The sequence below is a fragment of the Myotis lucifugus genome, unplaced genomic scaffold (assembly GCF_000147115.1).
Source record: "Myotis lucifugus unplaced genomic scaffold, Myoluc2.0 scaffold_45, whole genome shotgun sequence".
NCBI classification, from domain to species: Eukaryota; Metazoa; Chordata; class Mammalia; order Chiroptera; family Vespertilionidae; genus Myotis; species Myotis lucifugus.
In genome coordinates, this window is record NW_005871093.1 from 1,901,384 (window position 1) to 1,922,243 (window position 20,860).

Genomic DNA, 20,860 nt, shown 5'->3' on the forward strand with positions numbered 1-20,860 from the left:
CAGTGCCAGGCCAAGGCCCCCACCCCGCTGCCTGTCCCACACACAGAGGGCAACCCGCGGCGGGGATAGGGCCGGCAAGTGGGCGGGAACAGCCAACCTCTTGGTCCCTTCCCCCAGCCATCAGGCTCCAATTGCCCAATGGCGAACAGGGGACCAGGGATGGGTGGCGGCAGGGGGCGGGTCCAGCTGCAGGCAGTCGGGAAAGATGGCCCTGATCACAGGCCAAGCCTAGGGACCGTACCTGTGCACAAATTTTGTGCCCTGGGCCTCTAGTTGCATAATAATAATAATAATAAAAAGATGAAGAGACCAGACCACTGACAATGGGTTTTTCTCCTTGTTTTATGTACTGCTATTCATTTACCCTGGGTTTCCCTTTTCCTTCCCCAGTACCTGCTGCCTTTGCTCACAAGCCACAGACAGCCTTCTGTGGTTTTCCTGCCAGCATGGAGCCCAGGAGCCCAGGAGGAAACAACTGGAATAGGGCAGATTGGCCTTCAACTTAACTCAGCGGTTTCAGCGGAAAACATCTGATTCTTCCTCTTATTTCATCCATGTGGTTTTTGGCACGTCTTTTTCTTCCCTTGATATAATAGCATTTCTTTTGTCCAGTCTAAAGAGACAACTTCCAATCCCAAGTCATTAAATGCCACCTCAGAGCTAAAATGCATCTCAGTTGAGCTTGCCCAGTACGCTTCCAGCAGCAGCCTTTGCAGTGCAGGCCAGGAGGCTGGAGAGGGGGTTTGTTATAAGTGGCATAGGAATAAAGACTAGGAATGCTTGCTTCCCACCAAGGACACACAGGGAATGATGGTTCCCAGTGAGATGCTTTTCCCCTTCCTGTGTCATTATTTCCTCCACTATGAAAGGCACCCACTTAGCGGCCGCAAAAAGATCACTCCTCACAGTGCGATGTGACAACTATGAATTATGTGTTTTGTGGTCTACGTGTTCCCATTTTCCCCCCAATTTAATCTGCCAGAAAGGTTCAACAAAGCAGCAAAAATTTTTACTGGCATTTTAATGTGTTTACTTAGCGGGTCCAAGAAACTGCTGGCAAAGATACATAAGAATTCAAGTTCGCCAGCGGGGCTCACTTCACTGGAAAAACTTGCCACCGGAGCAGGTTCGGATGACTCCTGAACCAGGGAACCTTCTCTTCTGAAAGCACCCTTCGCTCTTTGGCCAGAAGCTGTTGCAGCCACTGCAGACCACATGAACTTGTAGGCATGGAAGTCGTATTTGGCAAAGGGAAGAAGCAGCAGCAAAGAGGGAAAGAGGGAAGAGAATGAGGTAGCTGCCTGGCACCAGGCCTGGGAGGACTCCTGATTCCCTCTTCCACATCAGGCACTGCCTCCTGAGTTATTTTAGCTGAAGGCTGCAGAGCCGAGGGGTGTTATTGGACAGGAAGCTGAGGATAAAAGGAAGAAGAGTAAATTGAGGTCAGTCGTCCCATAGCACCTACACTGAGTATCCTTCATGTTTCTCTCCTTACCCACTCCACCTTTTTCCCCCGCTGCATGCCCCAGGAGAGAGACCTGTGTAGACAGCATCAAAGTTCCCTTGCTTTGGGCTGGGTTCAACCAACAGGTAACACCTTAAGGAGACTGATGGATAGAAAGAGAGAGAGGTCAGGGTGTTTATTCCCCCAGCTCCCTCCAGGCTGGGCAGTGGTATGGCAGAGGCTGCATTCTTCCTCACCCAGCTGCAATCAGGCGGCCCTCCCCCAGGGTCAACCTAGGGTCACAGCTAAGCCCATGTTATGCCACCTGCTCCCTCCTCTGCCCCCTTCAGCCCTTCCTGCCTCCTCTGTTGCCAGCCCTAAAGAAATTCACCATTCTTTGTCATTCCTTGTTGATTTCCCTGAACTCTGCCCCAAACCGTTGTAAATGTTTTGCTAAATCTCTTCACTCACCCCTCTGAGTGTGCCATCTGTTTCCTGCAGGATCCTGACAGAGACAACATCTTCCCTAGCCCCGTGGGAAGACTTCTCGGTATTCTCCTTATGGGCATGGATGTGGTCACCCGGTGCCTGACACATTAAAAACTACTGAGTATATGGATGACAAGAGATAAAATCTGGAGATTGAATTTGGGACCATTTGTTACAAAATGAGGTCGAGAAAGAAAATTAAAAATCCAAGAGAGAAAAAAAAATCTACTAGAAGAAAAGAGGACATATTCTAGCATATTTATATTCAAAAAGAAGAAGAATGTCTGCACTGATGAATGTCACAGACAAAGCAAGCCTGGCCAAGGCCATCTGACCTGGCAGTGGAACGGGCCCCTGTGACCCTGGGGATGGCCACGTCAGTGAAGCAGGTGCTTCCAGGGCGCTGAAAGGGCAGGGTGCCTGGGGCTGTGGCATGCAGAGGCTCATGTGCTAACAGTGTTTTGTATCCCAGCCATAACCAACCAGAATACAGAATGTAAAATATACACAACTTGAACCATAGAAAGAAAATTATAAAATTTTACTAAGTGAAATATATATATATAAATTGGCAGTGAGAGAGATGTTTCTGAATGAAAAGAGGCAATGTTATGATGATACAAAATTAAGCCCTCACTTAATGTCAGAGATAGGGTCTGTGTCTTTAAAGGAAACCACATATAACAAAACCAATTTGACCACAGGCTAATTGAAATAAACAAGAGTTAATTTCCTATGACATTTCATCAACCTTTTAACAAAATGACATTAAACAAAATAATGTTATGTATGGGTTTAATGTAATTCCAAATGGGATTTTTTTAAACATAAGAACAGGTTCTAAAATTAACCAACGCAAACACAGAGATAATAAAATGTAGACATTTTTTGTAAAAGAATAAAAATGGGGAGTTGCCCTATCCCATATTAGGTTAGGACATAAAGCAACTAATAAAGCGGCATGGTGATAGAGAGGTGATTTTACATATACGCTGGGAGGTGAAGCTCTAAATTTTTTTTTTCTCAAATAGTCATGTAACTTTACAAACCTTAAGTAACAAAAAGAACTTCAACTTTCAAAATTTTAGAAATTCCTTTCCAGCGCAGTCGAGTCCACACCTAATCTCTGCACAACATCTCATGTGGATGACGGAGCAGCTCTGTCCCATGGGGTCTGGGGACTGGAGGTGCACGTGCTTGACACCCGCTCAGCACGAGTCAATCATGCTGCCCACATCGGCCTTCTGTTGGGCCCAAGCTCCGAAGGACCATAGTGGTGGCAAAAGTAAAGAGCAAAGGTTCTAAATCAACTCCGAGCTGCCTTCCCACCACCCTTCACACAACATAATAAGTCTTCCCAGGGTCACAGTGTAGCCAGCATTATTCTTTCAGAAATAAGGATGGTATTCACAACAAACACACACTCCAGAAAAGATAGAGACGCACCAAATGCAACCTGGGGCCACCTTGTCTACTCAGGAAGCTCCCCATCATCTCAGCAGCCACAGCCCAGCATGGGGAAAACCACACACACACACACACACACACACACACAGCCAGAGAGTCCGTCATGTCACGCAGCTGTCTTCAGGTGAACGAGCATGTGTCAGCTGGTCTCTGCAGGGAGCCCCGACTGCTCCTGAAGGCCCGAGTCCCAGGGACATCCCACGATGCTACAGCATGTGGAAGTTGATGACAGGTATGGACAATCGGGACATCGCAGCCATAAGCTTCATAGTGAGCAATAATTCCAGGTTTATTCTTGGCCAACCTCCAGGCCTGCCTTTCCGAGGAAGCCAGCCTGATAATAGAGATAAATAGGACATCTGAGAAATGCTTGAAGAGGGGCCATGAAGGGACTTACCCTATTGGCTAGTAAAACATAGCGAAAAGCTCTAATAATGAAGATAGTGAGCTAATGGAACAGGAAACGACAGGCAGATCGATGGGACAGAAAAGCTAGCCCACAAATATTGCTGGAAGAGGGAGAAGAGAGCACCATTTTGGATACAAGTGTTAGTGATAATTAAACTGACAAATGTCCACTAAATACAAAGCCCTATCTAAGCACTTTCTTTATAATATATATCATATGTACAATATCTACATGAAACATATATGTTAACTGTATGTATTTGTGCTGAATATACATATTTTAATTCATATCTGCCACCACCCAGATTCAAACTCAACTCATCTTTTTCTTAAGTTACTGCAGTTGACTGCTAACATTATCTTCACTGTGAGCTTTCTCACATGCAGATCTGATGGCTGCTTTAAGTTCATTCGTGCATTCCTGCTGCCTATGGAAGAGAAATCCTGTAATATGCAAAGTTGCTCATTAGTGGACTCTTGGCCCAGCCTCAGCCTCCACCTCTCCCTCTGCAGCATCCTCTGCTTTAGAGACCCCACTCCCTTCTGATGCTTCTCAAGCCACTGCCCCTCGGTGCAGCTGCCAGCCATCCTTTGTACTCACCACAACCCTGCAAACCCCTCTGAACATGACCCTACCCAGAAAGTCAGGTGCTGCTCCTGGGTGGAAATCTCAGCCTCAGCATCCCGCCTAGACTGCTCACTCCCAGGAGCACAGGCCTCTGCGAACAGGAAGACATCTTTGTGTTTTATACGTGCTCTGGCACATAGTAAGCACCTCATACATGTACCATGAATGAATGGCCAAATGAGCAAAGTGTGTGAATAAATGAAAAAAAAATCAATGAATGAGTGTATTGCTAGCTGGGATGGCCAAATATATTACCATGTTCCTGTGTTGACACAGAAATCTCCTAGAGACATCCAAGATGGATAAAGCGTTGCTTCATGAACTCAGGTCGAATCCTTATTGATTCTCCATTTCGTATATTAGCACATGATCTTGACATTTGTTGACATCTACATTAGGATGATTTTGACATTCTCTGTCCTTCTATTCTCAGTGTTTCCAGACGTGATGTCCAAAGGTTATGTTAGTCTTAATACTCTGAATGAAGCCATCAGAGTTCCACTGGGTGAAAGAGAACAGAGTAAAGTGTTCCCTAAGTCTAAGACCAATAGTACACCTGGGTCCAGCTTAGGATCCTGGGCTGGAAGAAAGAAGAGGTCAGCTGGCTGGGCCTCTGGGATCCAAGGCTGGAATTCCAGAGAGAGGGCCACCCAGCTTGTGCTGTATTCCTCCTCACCACCTTGCAGAGCAGGACATTCCTGATTTACAGCTCACATAGATAAAATTTCAAAAATGTATTGCTCAGTTTCTTTTACACAGCAATCTTACTGCTCTTGTCTATATCTATTGTGCATATAATTACATTTTCGTGTAATTTTAAATTTTTATAAGACATTATCATGACCTTTTTCTCATATCTTCTTATTTCCAGGCTAGACATATCCGCTCTTTCAACCATCTTTATATGATCATGTTTTTAAATTTTCCATGATGTCTTAGTCTCTTAGGCTTTAATAACAAAATACCACAGATATAGTGGTTTAAACAACAGACTTCTATTTCTCACAGTTCTGGAGGCTGGGAAGTCCAAAAACAAGGAGCTGGCAGATTTGATTCTTGGTGAGGGCCCTCCTCCTGAGTTGTAGACAGCTGCCTTCTAACTGTGTCCTCACATGGTGGAGAGAGAGCAAGTTTTGGTGTCTCTTCCTCCTTTTATGAGGGCACTAATCCCATCATGGGCCCCATCCTCGTGACCTCATCCAAACCTAATCACCTCCCAAAGGCTCCCACCTCCTAATACTATCACAATGGTGAGTAGGACTGCAACATGTGAATTTTCGGGGGGGAACACAAGCATTTAGTTCATAACACATGGTCATTCACTGTAGAATTCTGTCCTAGAAGACAACATGATGACTAATGATCTCAACATGATGACTAATGATCTCTGAATGTGTGCTCCCCCCGGAGCCAAAAATACTGAAAGTACACTTTTGCCCATTAACCAAACTGTTCATGCAGCATTTGCAGTTCCCAGAGATATGAATCATTGTTATGTGCTTGAAGTGCCTTTGGAACAAACTGTCCATAAATTTTCAAATTGCAGATTTATTCAAAATGACATGCCTTATATTATTAATGTTATATTTCCTGGAGTTTTTCTACAAAGATTTTTTTAATTTGCTCCTCATAGGAGCCCCAGCCACCTTTAGTAGAAGCAAAAAGGAGGCCCAACAAAGACAAAGAATGTTCCTAAGGTCACTGAAGACCGTCAGAGGTGGATTTAGAACCTGGGTCGGTATTTCAGGTCGCCAAGCATGTGGCTTCAGAAAATGCTCTCTTAGATTTCATGCCTCTGTGACACAGAAGGTCAAAAAGGCCACTCTCAGGGCCAAAATAACACTGACACACACACACCCCTGTGCAGAGGTGATCAACACAGAGCCCAGCCTGGCCCCATTCTGGTTGATGCATACACCTGAGAATGGGGGAGAAAAGAGTATTTCTAATAAAACAAAGAGTTTGGCAATCATCAGGGTGGCTTGGAGCAGAGGGATGAACGATGCCGGCTGCACAGGTTAATTGTGTCACTTAGCCCCACATCATTTATAAAACCACACACGGGTTAAAAGCTGACCTAGAGCCAGGTGGGAAATGTGCTGAATGGAAGGAAACCCCTGCCACGACCTAAGGAATGTGCTGGCGTCAAATATGCCAGACACTGCAGACCAGCCACGGCCACATCCTCTCAGCACCTGCCGGGCCCAGCAGCTTTCAGAGGAAATTTCCACTCAGCCCTTCTCATGCCCCAAACCCTCCTTCTAGGATTTTATGCCAAATGGAGGGGTTGGTTAATGAGAGGGGTTAAAGAGGAGGGAGAGAGGCAACACTAACCTTCACCAAATTCTGCAAAAAGCATGTAATTTTTAATATCACATGACCTGCAGATTTAGAGTGACAACAACCAGGTCATGTCATAGAGGGTAAATTATGAAAGCAGAAGCGAGATAAGAAAGAGTAAGAAAAAAACAAAAATGAACCATTGTCAGAAAATGTTGATACCACCCTTTTAGTCCCCCAGGTCCTCAATACCACCTTCCTTCCTTCCATACACACACCCACCATCATAACCCATGACCATTCCTAATTAATTATTAGAACCTGGAAACAATAAAATACCTACTCTCAAAGAGCTATTCAGAAGCTCCAAACATCTAAAAAAAAAACACAAATATCCAGATCCTCCCTAAAACTCCCTGTTGACAAGATCCCATTATTTCGAAGTAAATTTCCTGCTTTAAGCTCTTCTCCAAGGGGCTACATGAGATTTCTGTTCAGTAAATATATACTTTCTGCCTCCCCATCCCTAGAAAGAGTACACATTCCCACTCAATGGATGCTGGTCCTGACCATTTTGTGGGCAGTGTTCCTTCCCACCCTTCACTTCAGGCTTGGCCAGGAGATTGGCTTTGGCTAACAAGATGCTAGTGGCCATGACACGAGCAGAGGCTTGAAATGTGCTTGCACCGTTGGTCTAGGCCTCGCCATCCTAGCACCATCATGACAACGTGCTTTGGGTGGCCCACTGGTCCAATGAGGATGAGAGACACAGCTGGAGCCAACCCGCAGCTCAGAACCAAGCCCAGCTAAGCTCAGCCCAGATCAGCTCATCTGAAGACACATGAGAGGAAGAGGAGTTTCAAGAATAGCCTCCTTTTACAAGTTTGAGCTGAACAATGAAGAATGTTGGCCCTTGGTGCCATTTGTTAAGATGGAGAAATGGGAGAGGAAAAGATTTTGAATACAAGTAGGTGTGACACAGAACCAAGAGTTTGGTTGGGATAATTAAGTTGGAGATGCCCATGAGACATCCAAATGGATATGTCAAGCACACATATGGGTTGAGATCAGGCTTGGAGATATAAATTGGAATTCACCTGAGACTAAAGGAATTTAAAGACATATTTCTTAAGGAATCACCTAGGCAACAGAGATACACAGAGGGAAAGGAAGCCTGAACATTGAGGCCTGGGCACCCCAACAAGAAGGGGGGCCAGAAGGAAAGGAGCCAAGAAAAGAAAACTGAGAGGAATATAGATGGAAACCCTGGAAATGGCGGAGTCCAAGACCTGCCTCTTGGACTTAGTAAGGTTGAGGCATCAGTGAAAAATATCACCCGAGGATATTTTTTCCACTGAGAAACATCCATGTGAGAGAGACATATTGATTGGTTTCCTCCCACACTTGCCCCAACCAGGGCCAGGGAGCAAACCTACAACCCAGGTATGCGCCCTTGACCAGGAATTGAACCCATGACCCATTGATGTGTGGGCCGATGCTCTAACCACTGAGAAACACAGGCCAGGGCATGGCATCAGTGAATTTTGTGGGATGAATGTCAGGGAACCAAAGCCAGAGTAGGTTCAAGAGAAAAGAGGTGAGAGGCCCTAGCTGAGTAGCTCAGTTGGTTGGCGTGTTGCCCCAATAGACCAAGGTTGCAGGTTTAATCCCCAGTCAAGGCACCTACAAGAATCAACCAATGAATGCATAAATAGTGGAACAACAAATCGATGTGCTTTTTCTTTCTCTCTCTCTCTCTCTCTCTCTAAAATCAATAATAAAAATGAGAGAGAGAGAGAGAGAGAGAGAGAGAGAGAGAGAGAAGAGGTGAGGAGATGAAGCAGCAGGTACAGGCAATGCTCCCAAGGAATCTGTGTAAACAGAGCGACAAATGTGAATCTGCTTCTATTCTAGAGACCCTGACAGAAAAAAATACATAAATCAGGCTTGGCCTAGGCAGGATATAGTTCTGTAGTTCCCAGGGCCTGCTCTGTCCCAGTCGGCCAATGGCCTCAGAGAATGCCTGCCACCGAGCTCACATGTGTCAAACGGGGACAAGGACTGATGAGTGTCTGAGACCCCTGCAGCTCTCAGATTCCATGTTCCCTCTCGGCAGCTCCAGTGTGAGAACATGTGACAGAATGAGGACACAGCAAGAAAGCCCAGCCATCAGTAAATGAAAAATGTGGAATAGCATGACTGTGCCAGGAATCAGTAGATTCCCAAAGGTGTTCGTTACGGAGGTTTTCTGGTTCTGTGTGACTCATGCAGTGGGCAATTGTGAGGTCTCAACACCTGACTCAAACCTCAGAGCCTTGGGCATCCCAGTGAACCAGAAGAAGGGAAGGAAGAGGCAAAGGTCTTCCTTATCTGTGTGGGCCCAGAGAGCATACAGACACTAGCTTAAGATTTATCCCCTAGATGTACAAGTGATAAAATCCAACTTCTTAAAAATGTGGTCAATTCAGCAGATACGAAATAGCTCCCCCACCTACCCTGAACAAATATGAAATGACAAAATACCCAAAAACCCAGACTCTCAGATCATTAAGGGCCCCTCCAGTCCTCCATTTATTGCAGGACATAACCTCCAGGCTATGACCAGGACCGATCCAGACTCAGAATAAACACTTCCAGAGGCACCAACCCACACCTGAGCCCCAAACAGCCACTACATGAGGCCTGTTTTACATGGTCTCTAAATAGAGCCGATATCAGCCTCATCATTGCGTCTTCTGCACACTGGTCAGAATTCTGCCTGTGAGCACATAGGGAAAGCTGACTTGCTTACAGCTATCATGTCCCCACGACCCCCTAGGCACCATCCAGCCAGGACAGATTCCTCCATCTTCACTCTTCCCAGTTCTCCTCATATGCTCCTCAACATTCCATGTGCTTGGTTTCTCTTGCTGAAGTTCCCGGACGAGACAAACAGCAGGCACAGGAGAGCTAAGTATTCCTTGGAGACACATACACTGTCTCCGACCGTGGTTAACAGACCTGCCCAGCTCAACCTGGCAGCTGCAGGTTTATGCAGGTGAATGAGCGGAACCGTTTGGATAGTTCCCTAAAGAGAGATGAAAGTGGGTATAATACAGCAAGAGAAACCACACGCACGGCCATGCCCCAGTTACTCTCCACCTCTCAGAAAATGCCTTTACGACCAGAGTTTGCGGAAATAATCTATGAAAAACACCCCGAATTTATTGTTCTTGCTTTGAGAACATCTGGAAGCCTCTTCGGGTTAATGACCTATGAACATGTGCATCTGAAGAGGCCCCAACACTAACATGCCAGTTTCCATTTCCAAAGAGCCTGTCAACCCCAGGCCAGGGCCAGAACACTGAGGAGGTGTGAGACAAGCACACCTGTCCAGGTGTGCCGGAGTGGGTGGCACCACCAGCCTTTCTCCCTCTGCAGCGTCAGCAGGAGGTGGCTAGGTTACACGGTATTTATTTAACTCAGCCTGAAGGAGCATTTTAACTTGGGATGTATTTACTTATGTCCCTCCTTGTGCAAAAGTAACAGCAACAATAATAATCAAAGCAAAAGTCACTAATTATGAGAAGAATAATGAGAAGTGACAAAACTAAGTCATGGATCAATACTAGTCCAGTTCCTGATCTGGGGCAGGTGTGGGTGGGTACGGCAGACTGTACAGGTGGCCTTAGGGATTGTCCAGCCACTACCACCTGATGGGGATCCAGTGACCACAGTCAGGGACTCGGCCCAGCCCACCTGTTCTCCCTCTGGTTCCGACCTGTGGCACCCTCCTGGGCCCCAGGCGGCCTGTGAGGCTCTTAACTTCTCTCGGCTTCGGCTCTGGTTGCAGACACAGTGGAAAGGCTGATTACTCTACAGTTCCCTCTGCTGCACAGGACACAGACTCCTGCTCAGGGCTGGTCTGTTGCATGACTTGGTGCTGGGCGGGTTTCCCCAATGCTCTGCTGTGTCACAGGCCTCTCCATCAGCCCTCCAGCCTCCATTTACACTGTGTCCACCATCCCCTGGGGCAGGATCTCAGGGTTCCAGTCTTAGGTAAGGTCCCACAGTTGGCCATGTAACAATAACCTCAGTAATATCTCTCTTTCTCTCTCACACACATACACATCCTAAACTCTCAGAGCCTCCATTTCTTATCCTATTAAGGTGGAATAATGACCATAAACTCATACGTCACAACATGCACCAAGAGGACAGCACAGTGCTTGGCAAACAGTAGGGGCTCAATAGTGAAGATGCTCTTGTCCATTGCCATTAGGGGTGTAAAATGGTGCAGCCATTTCAGAAAACAGTTTAGCAATTCCTCAAAAGCTTACATGACCCGGCAATATCACTCCTCGACATAGATCCACAGGGGGATGAGAACATATGTCCACATAAACACTTGTACACAGGTGTTCATAGCAGAATTACTCATAATAGGCAAAAACTGGAAACAACCCACAGGTCCTTCAGCTGTTGAATAGATAAGCAAAATGTGGTACACCCATACAATAGAATATTATTCAGTCATAGAAAGGAATGAAGTACTGATACATGCTACAACATGGATAAACCTTGATAACTTAAGTTAGAGACACAAGACAAAAAACAACAACAAAGTATTATATAATTGCATGTATATGAATCATACAATCTTCCTATTTATCCATCCTTCTATCTATCCATCCATCCATCCATCTTAGTTCTACTTCATTCTATTTCTTTTCCTCTGCACAATTCCCTAATTGCCATATTTATCCTGTCCAATTCAGTTACTACTGCCAAACAAATTAGAAGCAGTTTTGTGTCATGGTCACACACACACACACACACACACACACACACACACAATTTTCTGTTCTTCAGGAATAATTAACCACAATAACTTTTCCATTCCATTGTCTGCAGGGGAATAAACTATACACTAAAGATATTTGTTATGTTTTCTTTTATTTTACAGAGGTAGAAAAATTCACTGCCCTCATAAAAATGAAGGCCTGCCTCCCCCTGCTCATAATGGCTAATAGTGAACCCAAATTAAATACTCTTTATCCGAATCCATTAGGGAAAGATTCTTTTCCACAGACAACCGAATGAGCTCCTCCTGAATTCTCCTGACATCTCACATGACAAACCGTCCCCTTTAATCCCTTCCCAAGGCTAACAATGGCAGCAACTCAACCCTTCACATTTAATTTCCTTTCAGAACCAGGTTTCTGAGGGGGCTCAGCATCCAGCAGGAAAGTTCCTCTGGAGGGATTCCAGTGAGCAATAATGGCCTCAAACCCAATATGTAATCATTGTTATGCAAACTGCCTTGATAGAGAGAAACTCCGAGTCCATATACATCTTCTCCCCAGACTAGCTTGCTCTGTACTCTAATTAGCTTTTACTGAGCTGTGGCTCCCCACATTTTAAGGTCAAAACGTCTCCTTTACAGAATCTGCATTGAAGATTTTGCTCTGAGGCTGCTCTCCTTCTTGATAATGACTCTTTCCTAAAGAGAAACAAGCAAGCACTATGGCTTGCTTCTGTGTCTTTGCTGCACGGGACAGCTGGCCACGTGCAGGAGAACCTTTGCTCCTCGATTACTACCCTGTTTCATTTACTCTTTCAAATGTCAACCCACTGAAAGGGTATCATTCCAAACACTCAGACACCTGGAAGGAAAAGGCACCCTGAGGATGTAGCCTTGCCCTTCTGTGATCTACGGTCTGGACAGGGAGCTGAGAGGCACCCACACTGCTGAATGGTAAGAATAAAGACTCCTGAGAATGATTTTTGCAGTGACTCAAAAACTGGGAGATCAGTATGGGCTCAGAATAATGTATTCATGTTCGTAATATCCAAGGATGCTAAGAAACGATGCTCCTAGTTCAACAAGTGGAAAGTCTGGGGCTCTCCCCAACATGAACTCTGAGTCGGGATTTCATAGCTCTCCCTTTGAGGAAGTTCTCACCCACCAAGTCCACCCACGTGCACTCCTCCAGTGAGCACAGCTAGGAAGGAGTGGGCCCAGAAGCCATGTGACAAGGGTGCAACAAATGGAATGGAAAAGGAAAAGAGTCATTCATGCCCAAATAGCTGTAGATTTATTGGGCACACATATGCCCCAGGTCTAGAGATTTAGCCACAAATAAATCAAACACAATTCTTGGCCCCCTGAGTTTTACAGCCGAAAGGGGAGGATGGACATTATGCAACTAATCCATTTAAATTAATTACTTAAATTAATTAATTAAAGTATAACAAGTGAGGTGTATAGCATGTAATATGCCCTGTTGCATACTCTTACATGTTGAAGTCCCAACTCTGGGTTACCTCAGAACGTACCTTTTTTAAAGATAAGGTCTCTAAAGAGGTGATTGAGTCCAAATGAGGCTCTTATGGTGGGCCCTCACATGAGCTGGTGTCCTATAAGAAGAGTCAGAGACACTAGGGATGACACAGAAGGACCAGGTGAAGAGGACAGCCATCTATAAGCCAAAGAGAGAAGCCTCTGGAAGAACCAACCCTGCCAACACCTTGATCTTGAACTCCCAGCCTCCCGAACTGTGAGAAAAAAAAACTTGTCCTATAATCCATCCAGTCTGTGGCATTTTTTTATGGCAGCCTAGCAAAATAATATACGATCACAGACTATCCTGCTAGTTTTCTAGGGCTTTTTAATAGTGATGACAAGGAGGCCAAGGTTTTTATCTAGGTCAGTAGGTCAATGATGAAAAGACTGGTGGAAGCCGACAAAGGGACAGTTGGTGTGAGAAGGTGAGCAATACTGTAGGCAATCCTCTCTGCCCCCTCAGTGACCTCAAGGTCCTTCTTTTGCATCTTAGGCTTCTCTCACACAGGGACTGGTGAGCAACTGCAGGGTCCTTAAACACAAACACTCCTGCTCCTTCTCTCGCCTATCTCAAGAATTACCATGAGCTAAGGGAAGGCGCTCCCAACTGTGTCCTCCTCATAGCTCTACATGACAGGCTGTGCTGCTCTGATTAATTTCTCCTCTGCCCTGGATGTGAGTTTCCTCATTTATAAAATTCAGACATTGTCCTAGACCACAAGTTTTCAATCTGTGCTCTGGAGGAAAGAAAAGCATGAGCCATGATCCCTCTCAGCATTTTCGATTTTGTGTTATTCATACTTTACTCTAAAAAAATAAAAATAAATAAAATTTAAAAAAATAAATTCTTTCTCCTTCAACCATTGGTTTTCCTTAAGCTTAAATATTTATTGTTAAAAACTCTATTTTACTCTTTCAAAATATTATCTAACCAACATATTTTTAACACTAGCATTAAATATTATCCCGTTTATTTTGTATTTTTTAAATTTAATGCTGTTTTAGCTTTCTCCTTTATCAAAACTCTTGATTATTTTGTCTTCACGGTTTATTTCCTATAAACATTTTTATTTTCCTGTTTTCACTTTCTTTCTTTTGACTTGCTTGCTTTCAGAACTATTTTAACTTCTGTCCTCCTTGTGGGACATGACCTTTATAGTTGTCTTTTCCTGTTGTATGATTGAGCATTTGTTTCTGTACTGGCCAACATGGTGGTGGGAGAGGAGGATGGGGTGCTACACTCACCCCAGGGACACAGGAGGCCTCCTTTCCCCGCTGCCCCCCCCCCAATGCCCCTCATTGGCCAGGCTCTGGAAGCACACTGCCTCAGATGGCCCTAGGGACCTCCCACATGACACTCTCCACGACAACACAACTGAGCTACCAGACTGGGGAGTCAAGAAACACAGCAGCTTTCCAGTCCTTCTATGAAGAATTTATTGTTTGAAAATTGATATTATTAGATATTGAATTTGGGACAAACTAGGCCCAAAGCTGTTGAGACACAGAAAAGTGGGGAATGGAGGCCACTGGCAAAGAGAGAAGCTTTTATCCAACCTGCCGTCCTCTGGAACTTATTTCTGAATTGACCCCTCCCTTTCCTCCCTTCCCTGGGAAGATATCTTTGTCATGGAGAAGGAGGTAGAAGTGGAGGAGCCTGGGCCAGAGGTGGAGACCATTTTTCTCTAGGGAACTCCTTGGGGTTTAGAGGAGAGGCAGAGATTGGTTTTCTACAATATCTAGTCTATCTCCCAACTCCCAAAAGAACACATATATTTTCTATGGGGTTTGCATCCCTGATTACATCTATTTTCAGAGCTCAGGCCATAATTGCAATACCTGGGATTAGTGGTTTTCAGTACTATTCAATACCATATGTTCCCATTGCTTTGCCAGGCAGGAACCAATTAAAGGGAGCGTCTCCCCCACACAAGACCTTATTTATTGCTGCATAACCTGTCTGATGGGGCCTCCCACCTGCTTCAATAACAGCACCCTTGGCTCACACCCTATGGAGGTGCTTGACCCTCACACTATTTCCAACCATAGAAGCTTCCTCATTTGTTTGGATCACCAGCGATCCCACCCCAGCATGGCTTACCCAGAAGGCCTGAGCCAAAGGAGTCTTTGCTAACCCTATAGTATGCCATTCCTCCAGGACACATGTCTAGGAACCAAGCATCCTTGCTGAGAAGACATGGTCATTTATCCCCATCCTTGTGGAGGGACAAAGCACAGAGTGAACTGGTCAAATAGTAACTTATTACCAGGAGGCTTAATTTTCAAGTTCCCTACTGCACAGGTTCCCTACTGCTCAGTTTATAGGCGAGGTCAGTGGGAAAGAAATAATATCCATAGAGGCTTCTTGAAATGAAATACAGAGCAGCCATTCCTCTCAAGACTTGAGAGTTATTCTGGGAATACATCTGCATGCTGGTTTTGCCCCCTGTAGAATAGGGTTGACTGGACCAGTGTGTTAGAATCCTACAGTGGCTATTTTAGCTGCCTTCCCAAGAGCCCTTTCTCTTCTTCTCCCACCTTCATTCTTGCTAACAAAACATGGGCCATGCGGCATTTTGTCCAGCTCCAGGATGTCTGTGGCTGGCCTAGACCAGCCACACCCGTTTGCTCAACACCTCACCAGCCCTCTTGCTGCTATGGGTCCCAGGACCTTGCTCTGGCCAACATAAAGGGGAGTCTTCTAATGAGGTTCTAGAAAGGCTGTTGGTCCCTGATAGAAAGGAAAGCCCTTTTCTATCTGCCCTGCTTGGGATGCCAGTGTCAGGACATAACATTTGGATGAGCCACAAGGAAAGAGTTGCAAGTGATAGGGAAGAGAGCCACTCTCCTGGTGCTGTACAGCAGGGGTTGGGAATGTCCGGCATGAGGGCCATATAAGGCCCGTGAAATCATTTGGTCTGGCCCTGCCAAGGCATTAGGGGTGTGTAATTAAATATTTGACCAAATATAGCAGGCTAATTTTTAAGTTGATAATTTTGTATGGCCTGCAAATGATGTTATAAATATACAAATGGCCCTTGGCAGAAAAAAGGTCCCCCACCCCTGCTTTAGAGTTATGAATGAGCCTGGGACCTCAAGAATTCTTGTTAAGTAAAAAGTAAATGTCTTCATGGTTTCAGACACTGCTAGGTATTCTGTTATTTGCAAACAAATGCAATCAGGGACATAAAATGTGAGGTTGTATTGACCTCCTATGCCATTGCAGACACAGTGAGATTCAGGGTGTCTTTTATGACAACTTAATGGAAATCTCTTCAATGCTTCAGCACCAGGCATAGCTGTGCTGCTTCTGACTGGCTTTATCCCCAACACGGTGAACCACACAGACGATACTTCTGTCTTGGTGTTGGCTGGTAGAAAGCAAAAGTGCAGATCTGGGCTCCATTTCTAGCAAATGAACTGACCTTTACAGCATAGGTATTCACAGTCACGTGACCCCAGCTTCATCCTCCCCTCCCTCTACCCTTTGTCATGAATTTCTGAACATAACTATTCTCATTATAATTGGACATTCTATATCCATAAGGATAATTCTGCAGTGCATACTTTTTATTTTGCCTCCAATCATTTTTAAAATTAATACGTAAGTAAATATGAATAAAAGATACTTTGGGTGGATTTATGGGGTAAAGGACACAGGAAGGCCTGTCCATAGGCTATGGGACCGCAGATGAAGGCACTGCCTTCTCTCCTCCAAGGGAACACAGCTTCCCTAAGGAGGCGGCAGCAGCACTTGGATTTCATTCTGCAGGACAAGTGGGCGTGTGCCAGGCCAAAGAGAGGAGGAAGAAGCACATCCCCAAGGGAAGGAAAGGCATCTACATCAAATCACAGAAGGGAGGGGCAAATTTAAGGCAGAATGAGACAGGGAAGGGATGGGGGAAGGGTGGCAAGACCGGAGAGATATACAGGAATCAGATCGCAAAGGGTCATGGGTTTTGGTCGCTGGGTCCCAGCAAACCATAAAATGTACTGAGTAGGAAAGAGAAAAGAAATGGCCCGGTCTATATTACATGATACAAAGATGACTCTGATTAAAGTCGGGAAAATAACACTGAAGGGAGAAAAGGCCATCAGAAGGTGACAGCAGCTGTCAAAAGGAAATAAGCTAAGAGAGTGGTGGGGGGGGGGGGCGGAGAGAGACGGAGACAGAAAGGAAGGTCCCTCCAGGAGCAGAGCGGATGTGGCCACTGCTGTACTCTCAACAGTCGTCCATGTGCCCATGGTTACCAACCTCCTGCCAAGGGCCTGGCACTAGGTGCTGGGATATGGAGGGGCTCTTGATCTACTCTGAGACACAGACAAGCTTTGAGGGGCCTTACAAGGAGTGTCTGCTAAATATAAAAGTACTAAATCAAACGGGGGGGAGGGGGAGATTTCATACAGAACTTCAGTTAAATTCCCCCCCCTCTCTCTCCCACCCTCAGAATGACATACAGATCTTGTGACATCAGACCCACTGCCTCTTTAGAACGCAGCTCTATATGAGGCAATGCAGAGGAACGCAATGGAAAGCGAGCAGCCGAGTGTCAGGACGGCCCTGAGAAACAGGGGTGAGATCATACCCTGCCTCAGTCCCCGGCCTGGGAGCCAGAATGCCCACCCCAAGCTGCAATTCCATCCTTCCCTCTTCCTCTGCATATATCCTCAAAGGCTTCGCAAGTGTGAGTCACCACGACAAGAAAAGCACCATTCCTAAATAGCAGGCCTTTATATGCTTTGCTTCTCTGCCCATATTTGCCATCTTGTCATTGCACCTTGCCTTGAGTGACAATCCTTCCCCTGACCCAGAGCCTTCTTGCCTGGAATGAATGAAGTGGCAAACACACGTCACCAGATCAGGCCCAATGGGCACATCTCCCCTACTTACCTGCTGCCCACATTTTCTCCCCAAAGCTCTCAGTTTGGCCTCTTTCTGATAACCACAAACTGGGATGTAAGTAACCTTGACAATCTCTCAGTACCAGAGAGACACACACACCAAAAGGAAAAAATGCTTCAAACATCATTCTATTCCAAAAATATTGCTCTAATCCAAACCCATCAACCACATGGAGTTTAGAATTAGTTTCTCATTTTCTGGGGTTTTCTACTAAATAGCTTTAGAGTGACTTAAGAAGTATTCCCACCTCAGGGAAGTCTTCCTTGATTGCATCCACTCTGTGCTCTCCTAAGACCTGTCTCTATCCTGACACCTGTCATGCAGTATTATAATGATCTGTTTGGATGCCTCTCTCCTCCAGCAGACCATGAGGGTCCTTTCTCATGGCAGAAACTGGGTCTTATTGTCTCTGTGCACTAGATCCTGAAAACATATTAACACACAGGCAGCAGGCATTTGAAACTGCGGCAAACTACAATGAGATACCACCTCTTACCCATCAGGAAGGCTGTGTCAAAGAAACAGAAAATATTACATGTTGGTGAGGATGTGGAGGCACCGGAACCCTGTCCACTGCTCCTGGGGATGTGAAATGGTGCAGATGCTATGGACAGCAGTATGGCAGTTCCTCAAAACATTAAAAATAGAATTACCATTATGATCCAGCAATCCCATGTCTAGCTATAGATCCAAAAGAATTGAGAGCAGGGTCTCAAAGAGCCTATTCATAGCAGCCTTATTCACCATAGTCAGAAGGTGGGAGCAGCTCAAGTATCTACCAACTCTCAACAGATGAGTGGATAAACAAAATGCCAAAATGCGGTACAGAAGAATATTATCCAGCCTTAAAAAGGAAGAAAATTCTGACATATGCTGCGACATAAATGAACCTTGAGGACATTATGCTAAGTGAAATAAGCCAGTCACAAAAAGACAAATACTATAGATTCCTTTTATATGACGTACCTAGAGTAGTCCAGTACATAGAGACAGCAAGTATAATGGTGGTTGCCAGGGGCTAGTGGGAGGGGAGAATGTGTCATGGTTTAATGGGTAAGGGTTTCAGTTTGGGAAGATAAAAAAGTTCTGGAGATTGACTGCACAACAAGGTGTATGTACTTAATGTAACTAAAAATGGTTAAGATGGTAAATTTTATGTTCTGTATATTTTACCACAACCAATAATTTTAAAAGTATAAATCAAATCATGGTACCCTCCTACTTATAATGGCCAATGCCTTCTGGGGAATCTGGGATTTTTTAAAAGAGTGGCAGAATGAATCATGCCACGTCTGGAGCAGTATTCTGTGGCCAGTCAGCTGAGTTAGTAACTATGATCTCTCCTGAAATCCAAAATGTGCGTTGAAACATACAAATTCACAGGCTGTGTGGCCAAAGCCGGCCACCCCAGATAACCAGCCTGATGTGTCCTTGACCACTGACCCCATGCAGACCTCTGAGGACAGCATCCGAGAGAGGGGCCCTGCCCTAGCTAATTTAGGGATATTTACCAAAAATACTGGCACTGTGAGGAGAATGAGTTGACAGATTTCCTCTTTAAACATAAAGGCATGTCAAAGGCACAGTCTCTGCAAAAGAGATAGGACCAGATTTTAACAACTGCTAACAATTTCACTCCTTCCACAACTTCCAGGACAGCCTGCCACCCCATGAGAAAAGGAAATTTATTCTTGCCAGTGGGTCAGTCAAAGAGAGAAAAAATAAATCTTGGTGCTTTAGCCTGAATCCAAATTTGATCTCCAACTTAAGGAGGGTCGCCCCAGGAAGAAAGTAGTAGGGTAAAGATTTGCTAATATATAAAGTTTTATATTATCATTTACTAATTTACAGGTCCTGGAAGCAGGAGTGTGAAAAAACAAATAATAAACCCCTCCCAGTAAACTAGCAAAATTTAAATGCACTCAAAATCTTTTTGCTCCTAATCAGATTATGTTAGAAGAAAAATAATACAGTTGGGAGTTAAGGTATTTAATTTTTTATATCCATTCACTTATATATACAGCCACATCTACCTCTATCCCAACCCTGTTCTTTTTGTTTCCACGATGTATTAGTCAGCTCAGGCTGCCATAACAACACACTGCAGACTGGGCGGCATAAACAACAGAAATCTATTGTCTCACAGTTTTGGAGGCTGAAGTCCAAGATCAAGGTGTGGGCAGGGCGAATTCCTTCAGAGGCCTCTCTCCTTGGCCTCTAGATGGCAGTCTTCTCCCTGGGTCTCCAATGGTCTTCCCTGTGTGTGTCTGTGTCCTAATCTCTTCTTATAAGGGCACCAATGATATTGGATTAGGATCCATCCTAGCAACCTCATTTTAACTTAATTAGTTCTTTAAAGACCCTATATAACCAAATACAGTCACATTCTGAGGTACTGAGGGACCTTCAACATATGAATTTTTAGGAGGACACAATTCAGCCCATAGCACCCAAAGAGGGGAAAGACTGGCATTCTAAGGAAAATACTGAACCTTTGGGTAAAACTAGTAATGGACGCCCACTTAACAGATCATTTTCCAACAAAAACACTGGGATAAAAAGCACAAAGCCAAGCTCTCCAAACTGCAGGTATCCCCTTGATACAGGTTGGCAAACATAGGTAATTTGCATCTTGAGAGCCCTGCAAACTAAGTGATTTCCAGTTGATCAGACCTTGACATGGCCCAAGAAAGATGCCCTCAGAACATGCTATCTAATAAAGACAGAATATGCAAATTGACCATCACACTGTCACAAAGATGATGGTGCCCATAGCCACTGGCAGTACCCAGTCCCCTCAGCCCGCTGGAGTCCCCCAGTCCTTTCACCCTGCCCGGGGGGGTGGGGCGATTGCAGGCCCACAGTGCGGCTGGACCCGCCCTCAGCTCCCCAGCTGCCCCAAGCAAGCCTCAGGTG

At 45.1% G+C, this 20,860-nt stretch overlaps 1 protein-coding gene across 3 annotated transcripts in view; it reads right to left on the reverse strand.

The window, feature by feature from the left end:
• The window catches only part of GALNT17 (polypeptide N-acetylgalactosaminyltransferase 17), a 410,059-nt gene that overhangs the window by 267,853 nt on the left and 121,346 nt on the right, over window positions 1-20,860 (reverse strand). Inside the window, exon 1 of one of the 3 annotated variants that reach the window (XM_023753451.1) lies at window positions 508-729. The exons of the other annotated variants lie outside the window; for them this stretch is intronic. Coding sequence (XP_023609219.1) covers window positions 508-556 — 49 coding nt within the window. The 5' untranslated portion in view covers window positions 557-729. Of the gene's footprint in view, window positions 1-507; window positions 730-20,860 lie in introns of those variants that run through there. 3 annotated transcript variants of the gene reach the window in all.